This window comes from Hirsutella rhossiliensis (assembly GCF_020360975.1).
Source record: "Hirsutella rhossiliensis strain HR02 chromosome Unknown scaffold00006, whole genome shotgun sequence".
In the NCBI taxonomy this organism is placed as follows: Eukaryota; Fungi; Ascomycota; class Sordariomycetes; order Hypocreales; family Ophiocordycipitaceae; genus Hirsutella; species Hirsutella rhossiliensis.
Window position 1 is genome coordinate 3270384 of NW_025408672.1, and position 19835 is coordinate 3290218.

General features: G+C 52.5%; 4 protein-coding genes across 4 annotated transcripts; 2 read left to right on the forward strand and 2 right to left on the reverse strand.

Moving 5' to 3' along the window:
* Positions 1 to 429: 429 nt before the first annotated feature.
* Positions 430 to 8891, reverse strand: HRG_06625 (very large low complexity protein; the record flags this gene model as incomplete). Its single annotated transcript, XM_044865096.1, has 13 exons — positions 430 to 449; positions 623 to 971; positions 1032 to 1268; positions 1321 to 1336; positions 1391 to 1784; positions 1840 to 1964; positions 2083 to 3125; positions 3201 to 3669; positions 3753 to 3768; positions 3834 to 6073; positions 6133 to 7246; positions 7401 to 7984; positions 8143 to 8891. The coding sequence occupies 13 exons, from the start codon at positions 8889 to 8891 to the stop codon at positions 430 to 432; spliced, it is 7356 nt and encodes a 2451-aa protein (XP_044720036.1).
* A 2800-nt stretch (positions 8892 to 11691) lies between these two features.
* On the forward strand, positions 11692 to 13498 carry HRG_06626 (transposase; the record flags this gene model as incomplete). The annotated part of the gene is made up of 3 exons (XM_044865097.1): positions 11692 to 12034; positions 12157 to 12317; positions 12362 to 13498. The coding sequence occupies 3 exons, from the start codon at positions 11692 to 11694 to the stop codon at positions 13496 to 13498; spliced, it is 1641 nt and encodes a 546-aa protein (XP_044720037.1).
* A 1077-nt stretch (positions 13499 to 14575) lies between these two features.
* On the reverse strand, positions 14576 to 15515 carry HRG_06627 (very large low complexity protein; the record flags this gene model as incomplete). The annotated part of the gene is made up of 3 exons (XM_044865098.1): positions 14576 to 15149; positions 15202 to 15329; positions 15390 to 15515. The coding sequence occupies 3 exons, from the start codon at positions 15513 to 15515 to the stop codon at positions 14576 to 14578; spliced, it is 828 nt and encodes a 275-aa protein (XP_044720038.1).
* A 2679-nt stretch (positions 15516 to 18194) lies between these two features.
* On the forward strand, positions 18195 to 19199 carry HRG_06628 (uncharacterized protein; the record flags this gene model as incomplete). Its single annotated transcript, XM_044865099.1, has 2 exons — positions 18195 to 18318; positions 18481 to 19199. 2 exons carry the CDS (start codon positions 18195 to 18197, stop codon positions 19197 to 19199), a joined length of 843 nt encoding a protein of 280 aa, XP_044720039.1.
* Between the last annotated feature and the right edge of the window lie 636 nt (positions 19200 to 19835).

Sequence of the window (19835 nt, forward strand, 5' to 3'; positions counted from 1 at the left end):
ACAGATTGTACCCGATTTTCACATATCCGTGCAAATGTACGTCGTCCGTTAACATCAGATCTGTCCTGCTTACGCAACGCAGGCAACGAACAACAACGACAAATGCTCCCGCCTTCATTAGGAATGAAACGATCGAAAGAGTAGCAAGTTGACAGAACTTCGAGAATGATCTCAATCGCGTGATGGTTCTTGACGATGTCCCTCTAGATTGATTGGCAGTCCCCGTCGGGATGCTATGGGCTTTATATAGACATCACCAAGGGGCCTGCTGCGAGAATTGAAAGAACCGTCTATCGATATGCACAGGTGGCTTGGCTTCGAGTTTCGACGTCATGGGGAGATGGTATGGATATCCTGGGGCCTATCTCGCTAGTCCCGTGGCTGGCTCAGATCGGGTTCCAAATCCCCGGACCGCTATTCTCCACCCTTTCAATCAATCTTGCGAACCCCTGTTTTGCATGTCTCCTTGGTGGAAAAGAAGGGTGACTCGCTTCCAACTGTCGACCCTGACAAATGTATCCCATTGGAGTGTGCATAATGTCCTGTCCTTTACGGCGGACGCTCAACCACTCCAGCAGAAAGGTGTATATGTCTCCAGCTGAGACGCTTCTGGAAGCTTTACCAGATGCAGCTCCGGCAGATGCGGTGCTGCCAACCTTGAGTACTGAGCGCAGGTACTTCAGGAGCATCGAATACTCTTCAAAGTCGAAGTACAGTCTAGCACCGAGCAGCCCCAGCTCAATCGAAAGCCACGAAGGCAAAGGGCTGCTCAGCAGAGGGGAGGGCAAGACGTAGCCGGCCAACTCGCTGGAATGGACCATGTTATTGGTCGTCGATGCAGCGTAGGGGATCAGGTGTACCGGCGCTCGCTCCATGGCCCTGATGACCGGTATCAAGAGCTCCACCTCCTCCGGAATGATCACCAAAGCTGTCCCATGAACAGGACCCCACAGAACCCACTCGATCGGTCTCTGCTCGGCTCGTTTAGCTATCGCCCCGAGAAGTGACAAAGTCAAGTCATCGGAACTTACCAAAAAGTTGTCGTTCGGACCTTCAGACCCATTCTCAATCGTGTGCGTGAACTCGGCGGACACGAAAAGCCGCGATCCTGGAGCGCGAACATTGTACTTCTTCCCCAGGCCTGTGTTTGCAAGAAAGGTAGACACCAACTCGAACCCCGAATCTCCGTCGAGCAGTCCCGTCTGGACAAACGATGAGATGGCCGGATGCAGACCGGAGAAGCGGAGGCTCTTGTAGTGATGAGGTTTCTGGAATTGGCGGACTTGTTCAACCTGGAATTCTACTTCGCTCCTGTTCTACTTCCTCCATGAGTGAACTGTAAGTAAGAGACGAGCTGTCTCCACAGCTAGCAGGATATCGCTCCAGCTGCCTTGCAATCCCGCGAAGGCTAGAGTGGAAGCTCTCCGGTGCATTGTTCCTCGGGGTCTGTGCGGCGCTCCCGTATAGTTCATCAAGCATAATCTGTTCGGGAGATCTGATAACTTCTAGGAGGGCCGATGTGTGTGCTTCTTCCGAGAGGAACTTGGGGTATTGCCGAGCGGCACTTGTCCGGCGACAGAAGTCGATGCCTTGGGCATTGAAGAGGCTGCGCAACTGCTCGTTGTTTCGACACGTCTGCTCGAGCAACCAATGGACGACATCAAATGAGCTGATTCGCATCCCGTCCTTTTTGCGACGCAGATCCAAGATGCTGCGGTAGACCTCTGGTGGAGCGCAGAAAGTGACGGACTGTGTCGTGGCCAGTTGCCGAAGCCTCATGGCAGCTACGCCGTACTCGTTAGCTTTGAGGTTCAAGAAACAAGGGAAGTCGCTGCATACCTTGAACTGTGTGATCTTTGGTCTGCCCCAGAGCCAAGGTGAGAGCCCCGCGGGCGTGTGGTGGGAGCTTGAGGTCAGTACCACGAGTATGGGCTTCGTCCAAGTAGACGAGGCATTCCTGCAGGCTTTCGGCAAATGGCGTGGCTAGAAGAGGATTTCCTTTCCATCTCGGTACCGAACCCAGGCTCGGTTGTCATGCGTGCAAAGAAAACTCCTGCCTTTGCATCCGTGTCTTTCTCTAACCATTTCTTGATAAGACTTTGGTTGTCCATCTCCAGAATGTAGGCCCCAGCATCGATCAACAGCCGAATTTTTGCGTTGGACAGGTGCTTGAGTAGTTCCTCCTCAGTAAGCCGCGCTCCATGGCTCGTTGCGATCATACAATCCCGGTTCCTGTCTTGGAGAAGGCATGTGAGCACCTCGGCACTGGTGTGCTTCAGGCTCGGAAGGTCATCTTGCCTGATGGTCAGGGGCAGCAGCCTTCGATTGTCGTTGGTGCCACTGAACCCTGTTGTCTTTGCCGTGAGCTTCTTTTCGTCTGAACATGAAGACAAGAGAGGCAAATCCCATCCTGAAGACTGCAGTTTGACGGCAAACTGCTTCGCGTAGCGCGGGAAAACAAAGGTGTTTAGATAATGGTCGAGCACTTCTCGACTCAGCCGCAGATGGTTCCAGAGTTTCTCAACTTGTCCGGTATCATCAACATTGATGAGGTTCCAATGGGAGAGGGCTTCCGGGAGGGAGTCGCATCCGGCAGTCCAGCTATCGTACTCTGAGGCTGGGTCATCAGACTTGAGCACTCTCCCCAGTCCTTCCTGGAACTGGTGGATCGTGAGGCCTGCGTAGTAAAAGGACAAGCAGGTGAAGATTATGGCAACATCGGGATGGCCAAACTCGGCTTGCTCGGACGGCACTCCTTTTGCCTCAAAGGGAACTGCAAGAGGATCCCTCTTCGGATGCAGCCCGTATTGGACATTCCATCTCTTCCTGAGGCAGAGGAGAAGAATTCCCTTCAACAAGAGGCCTCGAATAATCAGAGCGTTCTTGAACAGCGATGGCTTTGCGGCGAACTCTTTTGACAAACTTGCAAAGTCCTCGGGGTCCGGATTGTCCTCGGTTAGGACCCGCCTCAAACACGCCTTGCAAGCATCGGTGTAGGAGCTGGGCAGGCGAAGAATCGAAGTGTGTCCGTCGCAAACTGTGTCGGTGACTCTGCTGCGGAGCGTGTCCTCAATCTCGCTTTGCACAATGTAAATCATGGGAAAACCAGGCGCTCGTTCAACCACCTCGATCCTATGAGGAAACCGTTTGCGCAGATCAGCCAGATTGTCGTGTACGAGTGTTAAAAGGCCCTAGACTACCTTCCAGCGATCGGGATGCCCATCTACGGGCACGAGCTGTCCGCTTGGGTAGATCAACTGCGTCTTGACTGCCAACGTGAAGTCTGATTCGTCGAGCACATCACGACAAGTCTTGGTCAACCAAGATTGGATGGCCATCATCTCGCGAGCTTCCTTGAGCTTGGAGTCGGCGAGCTTCTGGAATCCACTCAGCTTGTATGACATTATGTGCTCTGGAATGGCGAGAATGACACCGGAGCGGCCAAGAATGTCTCGATGAAGATCGACGTAGAGCTTCTGCATGTCCGAGCTCGAAGGGGTGCGTCGAGAGAACGGAATTTGCCTCATCTCACGTCCAAGCAAGCCTCCGATCTTGGACTGCAAAGTCTGGGCAGTCTGGAGCAGCAAGGCTTTTGGCACGATGAGCCGGCAAAGTTGCTTTGAGTCTGCAAGAACGGCAACGACCATTGGCACGATGCAAGATGTTTTCCTGTAGATTGTGTTAGTTCTTGATCAACATATGGAGAGACGCGACGATTGGAATGTCTCCTTCGGTGTGGCTGGGCGTGTTACCTTTTCCCATGTTGAGCTGCAGCACAGAGTTCGCGGACGAAGGCGGAGAGATGATTGCGTTGGCAACCTCAACCTGCTCACGACGAATGAGGAGGTTGCTTTCAATCTCCAGAAGCAGCCAATCTGGAAACTCGATCGGGTCCCAGTTGCTGTGCCCTCTGTCCGAACAATGCTCAAGGAGCTTCTGACGGTCCCCTCTCCGGAACGCATGCCTAATTCTCAGAAGCCACTGAAGAGTTGTGATTGAGGTGCCATAGAACACTAGCAGCTCCTTCATTCCCGGGCCAAATATGGCCTTGTCGTTTGACCGCAGTTGCTGGAGGAGCGAAACTGAAGAGACTCGGGGCCAGAGGTTTCCCTGCCGTAGCCATCGAAACCGGTTGTCGTTTAAGGACAGCGCGTTGGCGATGAGAGCAACGCATCTCGAGACCACTTCGCGGGCCATTGATATGTTCTGGTCGATACTTTCCAGTTCCTCTACGTTAGTTTGACCTTGTTGCTCGTCTCCAAGCTCGCGCAACGCGTCGTGACTCTGAAGCAAGTCCTTGCCATACTGCTGCCACAGTGGCTTCGACGAGTTTGCGAATGTTGTCAAGATCTGGCCAAGTTCCTTCATTTCTCTCTTTTCAGCGCTTCCCTTAGAAGTTTCGTCCTTATCCGAGGCAGGGCTGATGGCCTGGGAGAGAGGGCACAAGTTGCCAACGGGAGGAGCGCTAGGCCCCTGCTTGAGCAGAAGCTCTTGCGACAGAGACGGGACGACTGTTCCGTGAGCCGACGAACCAGTTCCCTCTGAGGGATCCCAAGGCTTGGGTCTCGAGGTTTCCGCGCCTCCGATGTGGCGGTCCAAAATTGCCTGCGCCTCATCGAGATATTCCGAGAGCGTCAGGTTGTTGTGCAGCCGGGTCCATTCCGAGTGCACTCTCTCCATGGGTTGCGGAATCTCAGTGTCGCCAGCATCAAAATCCACCGTGGAGGGTGTAGCACAAGGCCATTGAGCGAGAAGGTGTTTCGCCAACCCCTTCGCAACGTTTCTCCGCTTGGTTTCCCGTCGACCTTCGGACTGCGCTTTCTGATGCTTCAGCGTCGCGGGCTGCGGCTCATGAGCAGGCAATTCGACTAAGATCAGCTCTTCCAGACGTTCCAGCGTCAGGGATGCCCGGTATTTGAAGTCTGTGAAGAGAGGACAGTCTGGTGGCTGCAAATCTCGCAGTTTTTCAAGTCTCGAGAATGCACACAATGCCCTGATTGCCGCATTATTAGGCTTCGTGCTGAAAGCCAGCAGCCCGAGGCGGAAAACGACATCATAGATGTTGTCGTCGTCTACATTCCTGCAAAGGTTCACCAAACTCCCCCACTGCTCGCCGACATCATTGCCGACCAAGGCATCCAGGGAGCCACAGGGGCTATCGGAAACAGCGTGAAATCCCCCAATGATCTTCCCGGGGATATCTTGGAGGATCTGGGCGAGACTCGTCTTGGGAATTTTGAATGGTAGGCAGTAGAGGATCTTGGCCGTCTGGTAGACATTGATTCCGCAGCGGGAGCCAGCGATGCGATCTCTAGACTCGTAGACCACTACTTTCTCGTTCCGCTCCACTGAGCTGTCGGTGAGACTTCGCTCGTAGAGACTTCGACGTACAGTGGCGCGGTGTTGGAGGGAATGCGTGTCGTCTTCTGTTGCCGAGCTGACGCACGGCTCTTGAGTGTGAAATGCGTGAAGGCGCATGGATTTGAGAAGAATTTCCCCAATAAGCCTTCCGTAACTGTCGTGCTGGACTTCCATGGTCAGGTCGCGATTCCATTGGACAGTCTGAAGAATCCTCTTGTCTCTTGGGTAGTAATCCCTCCGCGGACAAAGTTGCTCAATTTCTTTCAAAATCAAACGACTGCCGTCGGCCAGGGGCATCCAGGGTTGACAGGCACCAGAGCCGAGAATCCGATACGCTTCTTCGGCCCCAGTAGAGGCTGTGAGCGGATCCGGCAGAGGGAAAGAGGTTGATGCGTGGAACAAGGCCATAGAGTATAGGAGACGCGTTTCCGGCGGACATGTGAGACGTCCAAGAACGCCGTCGATGTCAAATTTGCCGTAGGCATTAGTATCCTTGACTCGAACGGCAACGTGAATCCCGCGGCGTTGATAGGAAAGCTCTCCCAGGCCAGCAATGATACTTCGCCGGTGCCCATCAACCATGTCTCGGAGAACAATTTTGCCCTCAAACCCGTAAAGAGCTCCAGCGTCTTGGTTTGGGATCAATCTCGGCTTGCAGCTGCCGACACTGAAGCAGTCTGTTGCGATTGACGACGAAAGAGAGCTCCAGAAACTTCAATTCCACGGACAGATTTCCTATAGGGGGGCTGATAGACCGTGATTCTCTCTGACTTCTCGAAGCCTTGCAGAATGTCTTTGATCTTGCCAAAGACTTCCGAGTGAGGGTCAACCAGGTAAGTCTCACGACGTTTGGCCTGACGAGTTTGAACATTGAGAGTCCAGTTTCCAGGCCTAGAGGTCCAGATGGTTGGCTGTCTTCGGATCTCAAGGTCCCCGGTGGAGAGGTTGAGCCAGTGAGCGCAGCTGTCAACCAGTTCCGACGGCAAGTCAAAGTCAGACTCCCCTCGAAAGACTCTGCCCGGAATGTACTCAAGAAGATCCGTCCGGCCACGGGTCCAGTGGATGGCCCTTATGACAACTTCATCGCCGCGACGGCCGAAATGAATATGATGATCATCGACAGGGATGGCCACGACATGACTCATACCAGTCAAATACGAAGGATATGTCAGTAAATTTCGTTTACCAAACAAGTACTTGACGTCTGTTGATCCGATAATATCCAGTGGCGGTCTTCCTAACGGCTGGCCATCTACGAGAAGATGGCCCTCGACGATGTTGTAGTGAAAGACCTGCGGTGCGGCCCCATGCTGTGCTTCGCTTCTCATGACAGAGGCAATCCATGAGTCGTTTGGCTTGTCCAAAAACCTCCACTGCGTAAAGCGCTGCTTTGACTGCTCTCGAGGCTCCCAGGATCTCGCGCCACAGAAAGCCGAGCCCAGGAATTCTGGGTTGCTCTGGACAGACTCTCGCAGAATAGATCGGAAGCGGTATGCCATTTTCAAGTCTCTCATTAACATGCTCTCCTGATTGGGGGTGAGCCTGGTCGGATCAACGACGAGACTTTGCTGCAAGGAAATAGACGCCTCTACAAACGCGCTGAGCTCCTCGGCGTCCATAGTCTCCCTCTCGGTCGGCGAATACCGAAAGGTTCGTCTGCAGAGCAGCGCTGCCTGAAACCTGTACTGCGCCACCCGCAATGCCTCGTTGGCATCGGTCTCATTGTGAATCTTGTCGCGAAGGTCCAGGCTCCATTGCAGTGTCGCCCGGCGAGCAAGTTTGAGCAGCTCGTACGCCTGTTGACGCATTCCTCCGCTTGTCAAGCCATGGAGTCGAAGGGCCAGTGTGATGAGAAGTTCCATGTAGTGCGACTCCGCCAGTTGGTCTTGACCATTCGAATGCGCTTCTCAATCTGCTCCCGGAGACGACTGCAGAACAACTCATCGCGAAAAATGACATGAACGTCCCTCAGTACATCGTCTGTGCACTCTGTAGGGGGCACTTGGTTTGGCTGGCAACAGTCTGAAACGAGGACGGACCATCCGTCCAAGTAGGCATTCGTGGATCGGCGACGGCGGCTTCGAGCAAAGCTCTCGGAATGCGGATTCCGCATAAATGCTGAAAGGTGACGGGATCCTTGAAGTTGCTGACCCAAGACTGAGAGCCCTCGTCGTAGTATTCAAAGCTGAGTCCACAAGGCAAGACGACACTGGGCAGGTCAACTTTCATGCGCTGCTGCTTGTAGTGAGTCTGAAGAAAGGACTTCTTGGCGGAAGCCATGGAGATTCCGTTGGCCTCAGTTTGATTGTACGGCGTCAGTTGGGAGTAGCTCTTGAGCAGCATGGTTGGTGAGGCCGACTTGGCAACTGAACCCGGGTGCCCGAGCTGGTGCAGAATCTTCCAGGTAGCGTTGCGATAGGTCTGGATAAACGGTGGAATGGCGAGCTCGAAAGCAACGGTTGACTTTTGCACGGAGTCAGCGGGGAGATAGGACTCGTGGACCGAAATAGTCATCCTCTTGCGGACACGCCAGTGATAGCACTTGGCACAGCCGTGAACATTGCGCGATCCATCGGCGTCGAAGGTGCAAACACAGGTTCCGGATGAAATCTTTTCGCTCAACCTGTCATACTCGCGGCAGGCCTCCCGCCACTCCAGGGTTTTGCATCGCGTGCCGCCTCGGAGTTCCTCTCAATCCTGGCCACCAGGTGTTGCAGCGAACGGCCATTCTCGTCCTCGTGCAGGTAGCGAGCAGCGAAACAGTTGTTGCTCGGCCCGCACAAGATGTTCTCGCTCGGGTACTTGCAGTTGAATCTTCGTTTCCGCAGATAGCCTTGGACTTGTTGGAGTCGGTTCATGGCTGACAGTTCGGCGAGGTGCAGGACATCCAAAGCCTCGGCAGGGAACAAGGGGTGATAGTCGCCCAAAAGAGGGCAGGCCGTCACTGCGCACTTGTCCATCTCGACCCAAAGCTCAAAGACTTTCAGTATAAAGAGGCTCATTTGGTCCGGCTTTGAAGTATAAGACTTGAATTCACTAATCGCCAAGAGGCGAAAAAGCGACTCGGCCATTGCGACACAGCCATCTTGGCATGCTTGCCTAGATGCCTCGCTTGCAAAATAAGACTGCTGCAGGGCACTCGACTCCAGGTCTGCAAGCTTGAAGTAGCGGCTTGCGAGCTGACTCAGCTCATGGATCGCAGTCTTCTCCAGCGGAGGTAGGCTCAAGTCCATACGGTTGTCGTTGGCGGTAATTGTGGGCGGCTGTTGAAGGAGGTTCCGCAGGTGCTCACCGCTTCTCGGCAGCGAAAGGTGAAGCGAAGGCTCTTTGGCGCGAGACGGAAGCAGAGGGATCAGTCGTGTCGTAGCCTTTTTGAAGTTGTCCCAGGCGTTCTCAATCTGAAGTGATGCCTCGGCTATGATGCTCTCGCATTGGGTTCCAACGGTGTCGAACAACGCCTGGTATACACCATGGGCGGACTTGGAGGCCTTGGACTTTTCCTGCTCAAGCTTGGCAAGGCGGCGGCACATAGGGCTGATATTTGAAGATTTTGAAGTCGAATCGGCCTCAGGACCCTTGAATTGAATGAAGCCGAATCGGGCAAGGTCTTCAAATTCGACGAATAAAGAATCAGGAGTCTTCATTCAATTCATTCATGCAAATTATGAATGAATGGCGATATAGTCGAAATATAAGGCGAAAAAAAAATCTTCCGTCCACACTCCAGTTCGCAAAGTCTGAATGTATTGGAAGTGGGGTAGTTAGGGCGTCCATGTATTTTGGTATAACTGCCCTAACAGTGCCTGATACGCCCCACCGTTTCGCCAATCTTGCCACCCTATAGGGAGCATCAAAAACACCGGGAAGCTTATGAACAGTGCCATTTCAGAATGCACACAATTAAAATGTAGTGCCACTCGATGTTCTGGGTTTTCTCGTTCGGATGATATAACTCTCGATACATGTGCTTAACATTTGCTTAAGAAATGCCACATCATCCTGAAGGCGATCGATAGATTAAGTCATTTTCTAGTTGCAGAACTACATTTGAAGCACGTATCACGTTCGGCAGTCCACATTTTGGATATGTAATACCATACTTATACCGTTAAACAACCTCTGGCAAGCTGATTCGAAAAACGCGTTCAGACCCGTCAACATCTCAATATTGCGCGAAAAATTGGAATTGACACGAATTGCGTCAGGTCGCGATTTGGAGGCTGTTAGGGAGTTACCTACTCCTCGGGCCCAATACGACTTTTACTTGTTTATCCACATAAAATTGGCACGATCAGGAAGTACCCGCAACATCTGCATGATAGGGATATATTATGCCAACTAGCTGCGTTTAGACGCGTTATTCGCGCTCCACTGACCACTTGTTAATTCTACCTGCTGTCGGCAAGACACGGTCGTCAGCCCTTCCCACTTTTTGCCTGCATGCGCAACGGTCTTCGCGACAACTGCCGCATTATTTTACCACGACCTCGCCTAATTCCTGCTTCAATAAATCCGACAGCGGCTTCGGGTCGGCCCCCGAATCAACGTCCTGCCCGACGAGCTATCCTGCCCGTTCAACTTCGAATCCCTTACATTTATTGTGGGTTATTTGGTGTTGTTTCGACTACCTGTGTCGCGCGTCCATTCTCGAGCCCTTGAGCCAAGACCAGGTAAAACTCCAACCTACCCCTCCTTATTTAATTACTTTACGAGTGGATAGCTAATTATAACGTGCTACATAGTATGGCCCCTGCCGAATCAAAAACATCTGCCGCAGCGAACTTCTTCGCCCCTAGGACCCGGCGTAAATTGCCAACGCAGAATTATGCTCGCATTGAACGTCCTTAATTCAACTTTCAGAATCCCGCACGCGCGCGCCCTGATCCTAGCACCGCTCCGGCTCCTTCGTCTCCTCTTCTAACTGGCGAAGATACAATCGTCTGCGCGCCCCCGGGCCAGCCTGACTGTGAGTCAGATGATGACATGCCCGACGCGGATACACCAGAGCCGCCATTGAACAGTAGTCACATGACGCTCGCAGAGAAAGCCGGACTTATCGAGAAGTGGGCCGACAACAAACAGAAGCATGTTCGCAAGAAGGGACACAGGATGCCACAAACTCAACTATGAGCCAATCCAGACCAGCTGAGCGTCCCCAAGGAGTCTCCATTGCGCACTGGAGAGCCATACAAATCAAGAAGGCGAAGGGGGCGGAGGCCGGCGCGGCGATCCCTATTTCGGAGCTTGAACGGTGGTTTGCAACTCCTCGAATAGAGTTCAACGAGTCTATTGCAAAGTCTCCAGATTTCTTACGGAAGTGGTGGAAAGAACACAAGGACGAGTGGCCACTTTTAGCTGCGGCGGCGCGTGATCTTCTCTCTATCTCTGGCTCTGAAGTTGACGTGGAACGCCTCTTTAGTGGCTGTAGAGACGAATTCGGGATCCGCCGTCACGCTTTGAAGGCAGATACAGCGCGAGTACTAACACTTTTACGGAGTGCTCATACCCAGACTTGCAAATAGATAAATCATAATCAAATCAAATCAAATCAAATCAAATTTATCCAAATCAAATCAAATCAAATTGCCCCTGCGCTGAATCAAATCAAATCAAATCGCAACATCCAAATTTATTTGGATATCTGATTATTTGGATACGCCCCACAATGGCGACCTGGGCCAATCATTTTTGGGAGCCAGCCCCGGCCCAGAGCGGTCGCTTATTACTGGCAGTTGCTTTTCCAGGCCGTGTCACTAAGCTTTCTTTTTGCGTTTTACCTGACACGTTTGATCGTGAAATATATCTTTGGGTGCGTCTGCCATATTACTGGGGGAAATATTTGTAGCCGGTGGCCAAAATGGGACAGCTCTGCACTTGACTGCAATGGCGCATACAGCAGAAGGCGAGGCGCTGTCAGCCGCCCTTTCTAGTGTCCCGTCCACCAGTTTTAGCGCTCCCGAGAGCTCCCCCGACCTTGACACATCACCTTCGATCGACTACGTTGGATATGAAGGCATCGATTGGAATCGCCTCTTGGGTTTCTCCATACGCAAGTATAGAAAAGAGCGCGGACGGGATGGGTATGGGAGCATGGGTTCGATATCGAGAAACCGATTCCGGTCATCGGTTTTGGCTTTGCAAGGCCTGCCACGGGAAGAAGGCTACAATTACCCATATGTACGATGCTGCATCCACAAGTCAAGCGAACAGTCACATGGAAGAAATTCACCACATCAACAAAGGCGGGCCAATGCTACCACAGAGGAAGAAGCAACGCACTCTTTTCGACGTGGTTGACCTAGACTCAACCGACCGAAGGATCAGGCTCTGATGAATGCCTTCATCTCGTCCTTTGAACCGCTTCGCTTTCAACATCTCTTGATACGCTGGGTGGCATGCGACAACATACCATTCCACAAACTGGAGAGTCCGTACTTTCGCGACCTTATGGCTTACGCGAACAGCGCAATTGCGGATTCGGGCAGTATTCCCACTCATAGCACAATACGCGACTGGATTGTGCGCTCCTTCAATTGTCACAAAGGTGTCGTGACGGAATTGCTTCGTCGGTCGCTCAGCCGCATCAACGTCTCCTTTGATGCTTGGTCCTCCCGAAAATTCACATCTCTGCTCGGCCTTACCGTACACTTTATTGATGACGAAGGGAAGTTCCGTACGTTTCTCCTCGGCTTGCCACGGATTGAAGGTCGCCACTGTGGAAAAACCTGGCCGACCGTGTCAGCGAGATAATCCACGAGTATGGGTTCGAGGATCGCGTTGGATATTTTGTCACAGACAATGCGGAGAGCAACGACACGTGCCTTGAAGACTTGGGCGCTGAGTTGGGGTTCAACAAGCAGCATCGTCGGCTCCGTTGCTGCGGCCACATCATCAACCTCGTCGCCCGATCCATCCTTTTCGGCACGGACGCCGACGCGTTCGAAGAGGATTGCCAAGCCAACAAAGAGATCCAAGATGAGGTCAGACTCTGGAGATCAAGGGCCCCATCGGCAAGTTGCACAATATCGTTCACTGGGTGGAAAGGTCTGGGCAGCGCATTGAAAGGCTCCACATGCTCCAATCCATCGAGAACACCGCCCTGGGCCTCGAAGACAAAACAACCTACGATGTGGTCATGGACAACGCTACTCGCTGGAACTCGTCCGAAGCGATGATGGAGCGGGGCTACATGCTTCGCAATGCACTCGATTCGCTGGTCCAAGCGGAAGTGACAGAGTGGAATCAATATGTGGCGAGAAGGACACAGCACGGGGCAAAGCCGATGCCGAAGAAGTGCCGCAAGAAGCCTACAATTGTGGACGACCAGATGGTCACTGAGGACTGGTCCGTTATTGCAGAGTATTTGGCGATCCTGAAACCATTGAAGATCGCGACAAAGCGCCTAGAGGGCCAGCCACGACAAGGCAAATTCGGCGCGATTTGGGAAGTTTTGCTCACAATGGAGTGGCTTCTGAAGCACCTAGAAGAGGCAAAGCTACAGCACGAACGGGACGAGGAACCGTACCTGCGAATCGGCTGCAATCTCGGCTGGATGAAGCTGGATCAATACTACGCCCTTACGGAGGATAGCCCTGCGTACCTCGCAAGCCTCGTCCTCCATCCCGCGTTTCGCTGGTCCACCGTCGAGTCGCAGTGGTCCGATCATCCGGACTGGTTGGCCAGAGGAAGGGCGGCTGTGCAAGAGCTATGGGAGGAGTACCGAACCCTCGCGGTCGAGCAAGATACGATACCCGAGGAGCCCACAGCTGCAAGGAAGACAACGGACCTAGATGACTTCATGACCTCAATTAGGAAACTTGGCGCCCAACCTGCGCCCTCACCGTCCTCCACGCGTGACGAATACGCAGAATGGGTGGCCAGTACCGATCCGGGCGATTGTCTTGTGGACAATCCCATCCAGTACTGGCTTCTCCGCAGACGCCAGTATCCACGCTTGTCGCGAATGGCAATCGACCTCTTTTCTATTCCGGCAATGTCTTCAGAGCCGGAGAGAATATTTAGCCTTGCCGGACAGATGGTCACAGCTCAGAGAGGCCGCCTCAAAGCGGACCTTATCGGGGCGGCTCAGTGTATTTCGTCGTGGGAAAAAAGTGGAGTTATCCAGATATCCAAATGAGATCCAAATCGACTCAAATCAAATCAAATCAAATCAGATCCATGATTTTGCCATCCAAATCAAATCAAATTGGACACCGGATTTGATTTGATTTATCTATTTGCAAGTCTGCATACCCAGGAAGATAAGATCGATCAGGCGTTGATCAAGGCGGCCATGGAGTATGACATCCTGCCATTCGCCAACAGTATTATTTGGAGACCAGACAACATTCCGGGCAAGCAGGTAGATGGTGTGAATATACCCTCATTGTATGTGTATATGCTAATATGCGTTCAGACGAGAATCTTCCTTCTCAACCCCCTGCTGCTGCGGAAGTTCCCACCGAGGCTGAGGCTCCCACCGAACCCCCTACCCACAAACCTCCTACCTCCCAAGCCGATGAATCTACGATATCAACCCCCTGTCCAGATACAATGGAGGCTTCGGAGGATTGAGGCTATACGGGCGTGTAACCGTGTACAATGGCGGATTGGAGCGCGTTGTACCGTCGTATTTTGAGGATTCGGCAAAGCTTTTGAAAGTGCTTATTTTCGGTCGATTTACCTAGGACAGGTAATTTTTTTAGTATTCGGGATTATCGAGAGGTTTCTCTGAAGGCTATATATATGTCAGGGGCTGTGCCCGGCTTGGTGGACCCGGTTGTACCGGGCCCGGCGGGTCATGCCCTGGCCCCGCTCCGCGGAGCCGGATGCTGCGAGAACATTCTACGATGAGCGATATAAGCTCGCACTCGAGGCGAAGCCTCGAGCTCGGCTTTCTTTCCTCCGTAGTTCTAGATAGACAACACCTAGGCACCTGCTTGTTGAATAAACTCCGGGCCAGCCTCTTACAATATATACTACTTATTGGCGTTTTTGAGGTATCTTTGCAATCGCTTAGGTACCGGTACACACCAAATTCACTTCGTTTAGGGGATCCCTTCAAACCATTCATGAATGGCCTGAATTGGCCCAAACCCAACTTGAATCGCGAAAATTGGAGCTTGAAGATTTTGAATCAAGATCCAAAAAATTCAATTCATTTGATTCATCCTTCATTCAAAATCTTCAAAAAATTTGCCTTCATCTATCACCCCTAGCGGCACAGCTTGGCTCTCAGGACAAGCGTCATGCCCGGGGAGAGCTTTCCGGCGCAGTCCTTGAGCAGCTGAGCAAGCACGGCGCAGATCAAAAACTTATAGGACGCTCGGCCGTTCTCATTGCCCATGCTGAGGCAGAGTTGGCGCTGGACAGCCACGCGCAAGGCCAGCCAAGATGGGTCTCTCCTCCAGGGAGATTCGCCCTTGTAGATGTTCACATCGTCTCTGACGCGCTTTCGTACCCTGATCGTGTCGACCGAATGCCCCGTCGCCTCCAGTAGGGGCATGAGGAACTGAGTCAAAAGACCCGGGTCGGTGGTGTCTCTGGACTCGACGGGGGTTGCTCCAGCCTTGTTGGCACGCGCGGCGAAGCGATGCAACGGTTCCTGAGCCGCTTGTTCTAGGAACCGAGAGAGATTTTCCTGGAACGAAGGCTGCTGGAACACGTCTAGGGTGATCTGAGCGGCGCGGCCGGGGAAATCCCACTCGAGAGCGTTGTCGGACTCAAGCACGTGTTTCGCCAAGGGTGAGGTTTCAAAGACTTCGAAGATGACGAAGTGCTCCTCGTTTCTATGTTGACGGTTAGGACGCAGCATCACACCATTCAGAGACTGCCACTGACTGAACGTGACGACGGATCAAAAGCGCTGCATTCTGCTCCGATATGCGCAGCAAGAAAACATCGTCGGGGCGGAAATTGGCCATATCTCGCAGAAAATGCTGGGCATCGAAGCTCGCTTCCGCGATGCCCTTACATTTGCAAAGACAGCGTTGGATAGCGTGCCAGCCATCACCAGAGTTGTTGCTTACGACTCGGCAGGCGCTCTGCAGGCGAGCCAAAATGGCTGATCCTATGGCTTCTGTATCGAGATCCCGGTGGTTGGGCAGCTTGGGCGGCAAGACCAGGTGGTTAAAGACGAGATCAAGAGGCTCCATGGCGTTGTTGGCAGTGGAAGAGGTCCAAGAATAAAGAGGAATCTGGATAGCAAAGAAAGCGGTGTGTCGAGGGCAAGCTGATGGATGCTCTGAGGAAGGAGAGAACTTTGGATGAAGAGGGGGTTTATTTTCAGGCTTTGGGGCCTAAGGATCATCTTGAGCTTTATTTCCCAATATGTAAGGAGCGGGGAGGACTTTGAGTGCATAATTCAAAATACTGTTGAGACGAGGCCGAGGTGGCAGCTTAGAGCATACCAAGGGTGGCCATCACGGGAATAGCGTTGTCAGTCCCTAGAAGACTAGGTCTGCATCTTCACAGTGCTTAGTTTCATGAATTTAAAGCATTTGATTCCTTGGATTTGCTGCCAATGCTTGTCTATGTCATAGAGAAATGCTATAGTTATGCTTTTATCGTTGACGCTATGGTCCCGGCACTTGATCGGTGTCCACTGTCAATGTTCTCCGAGCGAACGTGTTGGGAAGAACCAGGTTCAGGCGGAATGAGGATGCATTTCACTGCTCCTCTACGTGTCCGCATGCGGGCTGACGCGTACATAGAGGGATGGGACATGCGTTGTGTTCAATGCAGTACCGATGTGCGCAGAATATGATTGTTAAACCCGCTAGCTGCTAACCTATAGCCTCGTCGCAGGGGAAGGCCGGCATCGCTTATCAGGTCACAGGAACTTCCCTGTAACCAGGATATTAGGCTTCGTTGAGGGAATGTCCTGCTCTGTGACGGGCTTTGTATCTCTACCTACAAACCAAGAGCGCAACGATTTCCCTGGCCATAGATCAAATATCGGCAAATAAACGGCAGCAGGAAAATCGATTGTCACATAAGATGTGTCACACAGGGCATCACACAAGGGATCCCAGCCTCCAATAGCCTGACCCTTTCTCCCTCTTCAGACCAGCCAGGTATGAACACGTTCCAATTGGAGACACCTAATACCAATAGCTTCCATACACTCTGATCGGATATTTCTACTACTCAAGAGTCCCTCTTTCAGGCAGTCTATAATGGCTTAGCATTCCCTCTTTAGATAGAAAAATCAAGAGTTCTTCAACCCCCACGCGAGGCAGATGCGACGTACAGTTGACTTTTGGTGCTTGATATACCTAGTGACTTAGTGTGACTCCCAGCGGCGCCGGACTACACAGATCGGATGGGGGGCCTGGTGGGGCGAAGGTCACGGAAGAATGGGCCTGTCGTGCGATCAAAGATCTACGGTCGTGCGATGTGCGATACTCGTTGTAAACGTCTTGTTCTCGGGCCCGAAAAAAATAAGGCTTCCAGTCTGACGAGCACGCAAAGTATGAGGCATTAAGCCGACAAGTGAAGCGTGAGGTGTCGTGAAAGCGGGTTCAAAACTTAGCTCCGAAGACTAATAACTGGGCTGTCGGTAATGAACAGTGATTGGCTGACCCGTATGACGCGATATTCTAGCTTTCGAACATAGAAGATGATGGTGGCAAATTTGCGGTTCAACCGCTGGACCCCGCAGTACGACGGTGAATCTATCTTCCCAGTGTTTTGCATTGATCTCAGGGTCTACCGGTACATCGACCGATCCCTCTTAAGGATTCAGGAGCATACTGTGAAAGGCCTCTAGTGAGTTGATTCAACTGACTAGTCCCTATGCTGTTTACTATCAAGATAGAGAAGAAGGAAAGAAAAAGTGTCAAGATCGGAACGCTCATTCACTGTGCTGCCTAACAGGCAGCAAGCAGTTCGTAATGCCATATTAGTGATGGATTCGAACCTTCTAGGTGACGTCGTCATCTATGCTGCCTGGGTGGCAACATCGCCACTCAGCCCAAAATCACAAGTATAAGAAGCCAACTTTTCACCATCACTTAGATAGAGAATCAAGAGTCTTTCGTTGCCCGATTCACAGGATCTCCTTCCCGATCGTTGCTCAGTCATCCATACTGTCCGTGCCTCTTGTTGTGTGACAGTTATGAGCCCGGTCTGCTAAGCCGGGTTTCTACTACACACATTGCGTCCACTGCGTTTGCCTCACCAACAATAAGCACGCCAAAATGGCCGCTGACGACCTCGAAGTCTCTTCCCGGGTCACCCTCAAAGGCCCCGGTAATTGGGATCTATGGATCAGCATTGTTCGCAAATTTGCGAAGAATCAACAAATCTGGGATTTCATTGACCCTGCCGTTGCGCGCAAGCCGGCTCTGATGCCGCCAGTCGAACCAACGCCAGGAGAAGTGCAGGAAAATGCCACCGGCATACACCAACTGCAAGGGGACAGCCTTACTAAGTTTCAGATCCTTGAGGCACGGCATCGAAGCCAGCTCCAGACCTACAAGGACAAAACTAAGGCACTCGCAAAATTGCAAGAACACATCGTGAAGACCGTTGGCAAATACTACGATATTATCGCCAAGGAAGATGATGTGGCCAAGGAACTCACAATCCTGAAAAACCGAGTCAAACCAACCGACTGGGCTCGGGAGAGTGAAGTCACAGATCGATACTACGCAACGCTTAAGGCAGTCAGCCGGTCCAAAGTCGAAGAATGGATCTCGAAGTGGCAAGTCGTCCTGAACGAAGCCAAGAATCTCGACCTACCCGACGTGAAAGACCTGCGACCAACTCGCCATTTCCTCAAAGCTGTGAACGCAATCGACTCGACCTTCTCCAAAGTCTGGATCAATCAGATGGAAGCAAATGCCCTGTCCAATCCGGACGACGACTGGCAAAAGACTTTCCCTGACGGAATCAAGATCAGTGAGATCTTCGAGCGATCGTATCGATCAACCACCAGCAACTCAGACACCAAAGGTGCATTTTCCACCTTCCAAGGTGAAGGAGAGCCCGATGCTTCCGGTACAACCCGAACATCAAAACCCAACAGGAACCAAGGAGGAAAACCACCGTGCCTCTGCGGTCACAGGCATTTCTACTCAGAATGTCCATATCTCTCTGACTCGGTACGACCTGAAGGATGGTCTCCGGACAGCAAAGTCCAGGAAGAAATCGATCAGAAGCTCAAAGACCCTACTACCAAGGGCAAAATCGAACGGTCCATCAGGAATCGTAAAAGGAAGGAAGAGTCTCGACAAGAATCACCGGAATTCCGAGGTACTGCCTTCGCTGGACTCAGAGCCAAGGACAAAAAGAACCAAGGCGAGAAGGACCAGGAGCAAGAGCAGTCACCCGATCCACAGATCAAGTCAGCCTTCTCAACATCACCAGTCTATCCACTCCGTGACTCGTTCATCATGGATTCCGGATCGGACTTTCACATTTGCAACAATTCGGTACGCTTTACGGAAGGCACGTACAAGTCCTGCGATGAGCCTGAAGCAGCCTTCTCGGCAGACACACTGCTTGAGATCCACGGATACGGAGACGTTCTCATCCGCATCGGAAGCTCAGATAAGTTCAGATTGCAGAACGTCGCCTACATCCCAAACTTCCACACAAACGTTGCATCTCTTGATCTCTTTCTCAAAGAGGATACAATTGGAACCCTGCAACAGGCGCTGTCTCAAGAGACGGAAAGACGATCTTTCGCACAGAGAGGCGATTTCGCCAGCCTATCATCGAATACAACCAAGTCGATTACGAATCGCACACCCAGTCGGCAACTGCCTTCACTTCATCCGCGCAGCCGAGACCCGAGTCCGCTGCAGAAGCCATACGGTGGCACCAACGCCTAGGTCATCTTGGGTCGGAAGCCCTCGTGCACCTAGTTTGCATAAGGAGCGCACGGAGGTTGGCGTCAGTGCGAGGGCGTCAGTGCGGAGGGCGGCTGGGAGGAGCCTGCGGTTGTCAGCTTGTAGGGGGCAGTGGAGGAAGACGTGGAACACAGTTTCTTCCCCGCCACCGCACCGGCAGAGGGGGGTCGTCGCGCTGGGGACGTTCCTGTGATAGAGAAAGCTGTTAAAACCTATCTTCCCGGTGCGGAGCTGGATAAGCGTGGAGCTCTCGTGCTTGTAGAGGTCGGCGTGGGCCTTTAGCCTTCTCCCGGGCGGTTCGGTGTCTGACGGTTGGAGAGTACGACGAGGGTTGCGCGCCTTCGTGTCTCGCAGCTCTCTTTCCCACCTTCTCGTCCATTCACGCCATACAGCTTCACGAGGCTCCGTTGAGCCTATGCACCAGCGCTGTCGCCACTCGCGGCCATTTCCGGGTTTGCGCCATGGACCCTTACGCGTTCGAATAAGACCAAATTACCAGCTGTCGCATAAGTGAAATTCGGGAGAGAAGGTTGGGTACAGAAAGCGCGGGGTGTCGCTCCTAGACCCTTCCGCCGATCATGGGCGCCTGGGTTCCCGTTACCGTACCTGCGGCCGATT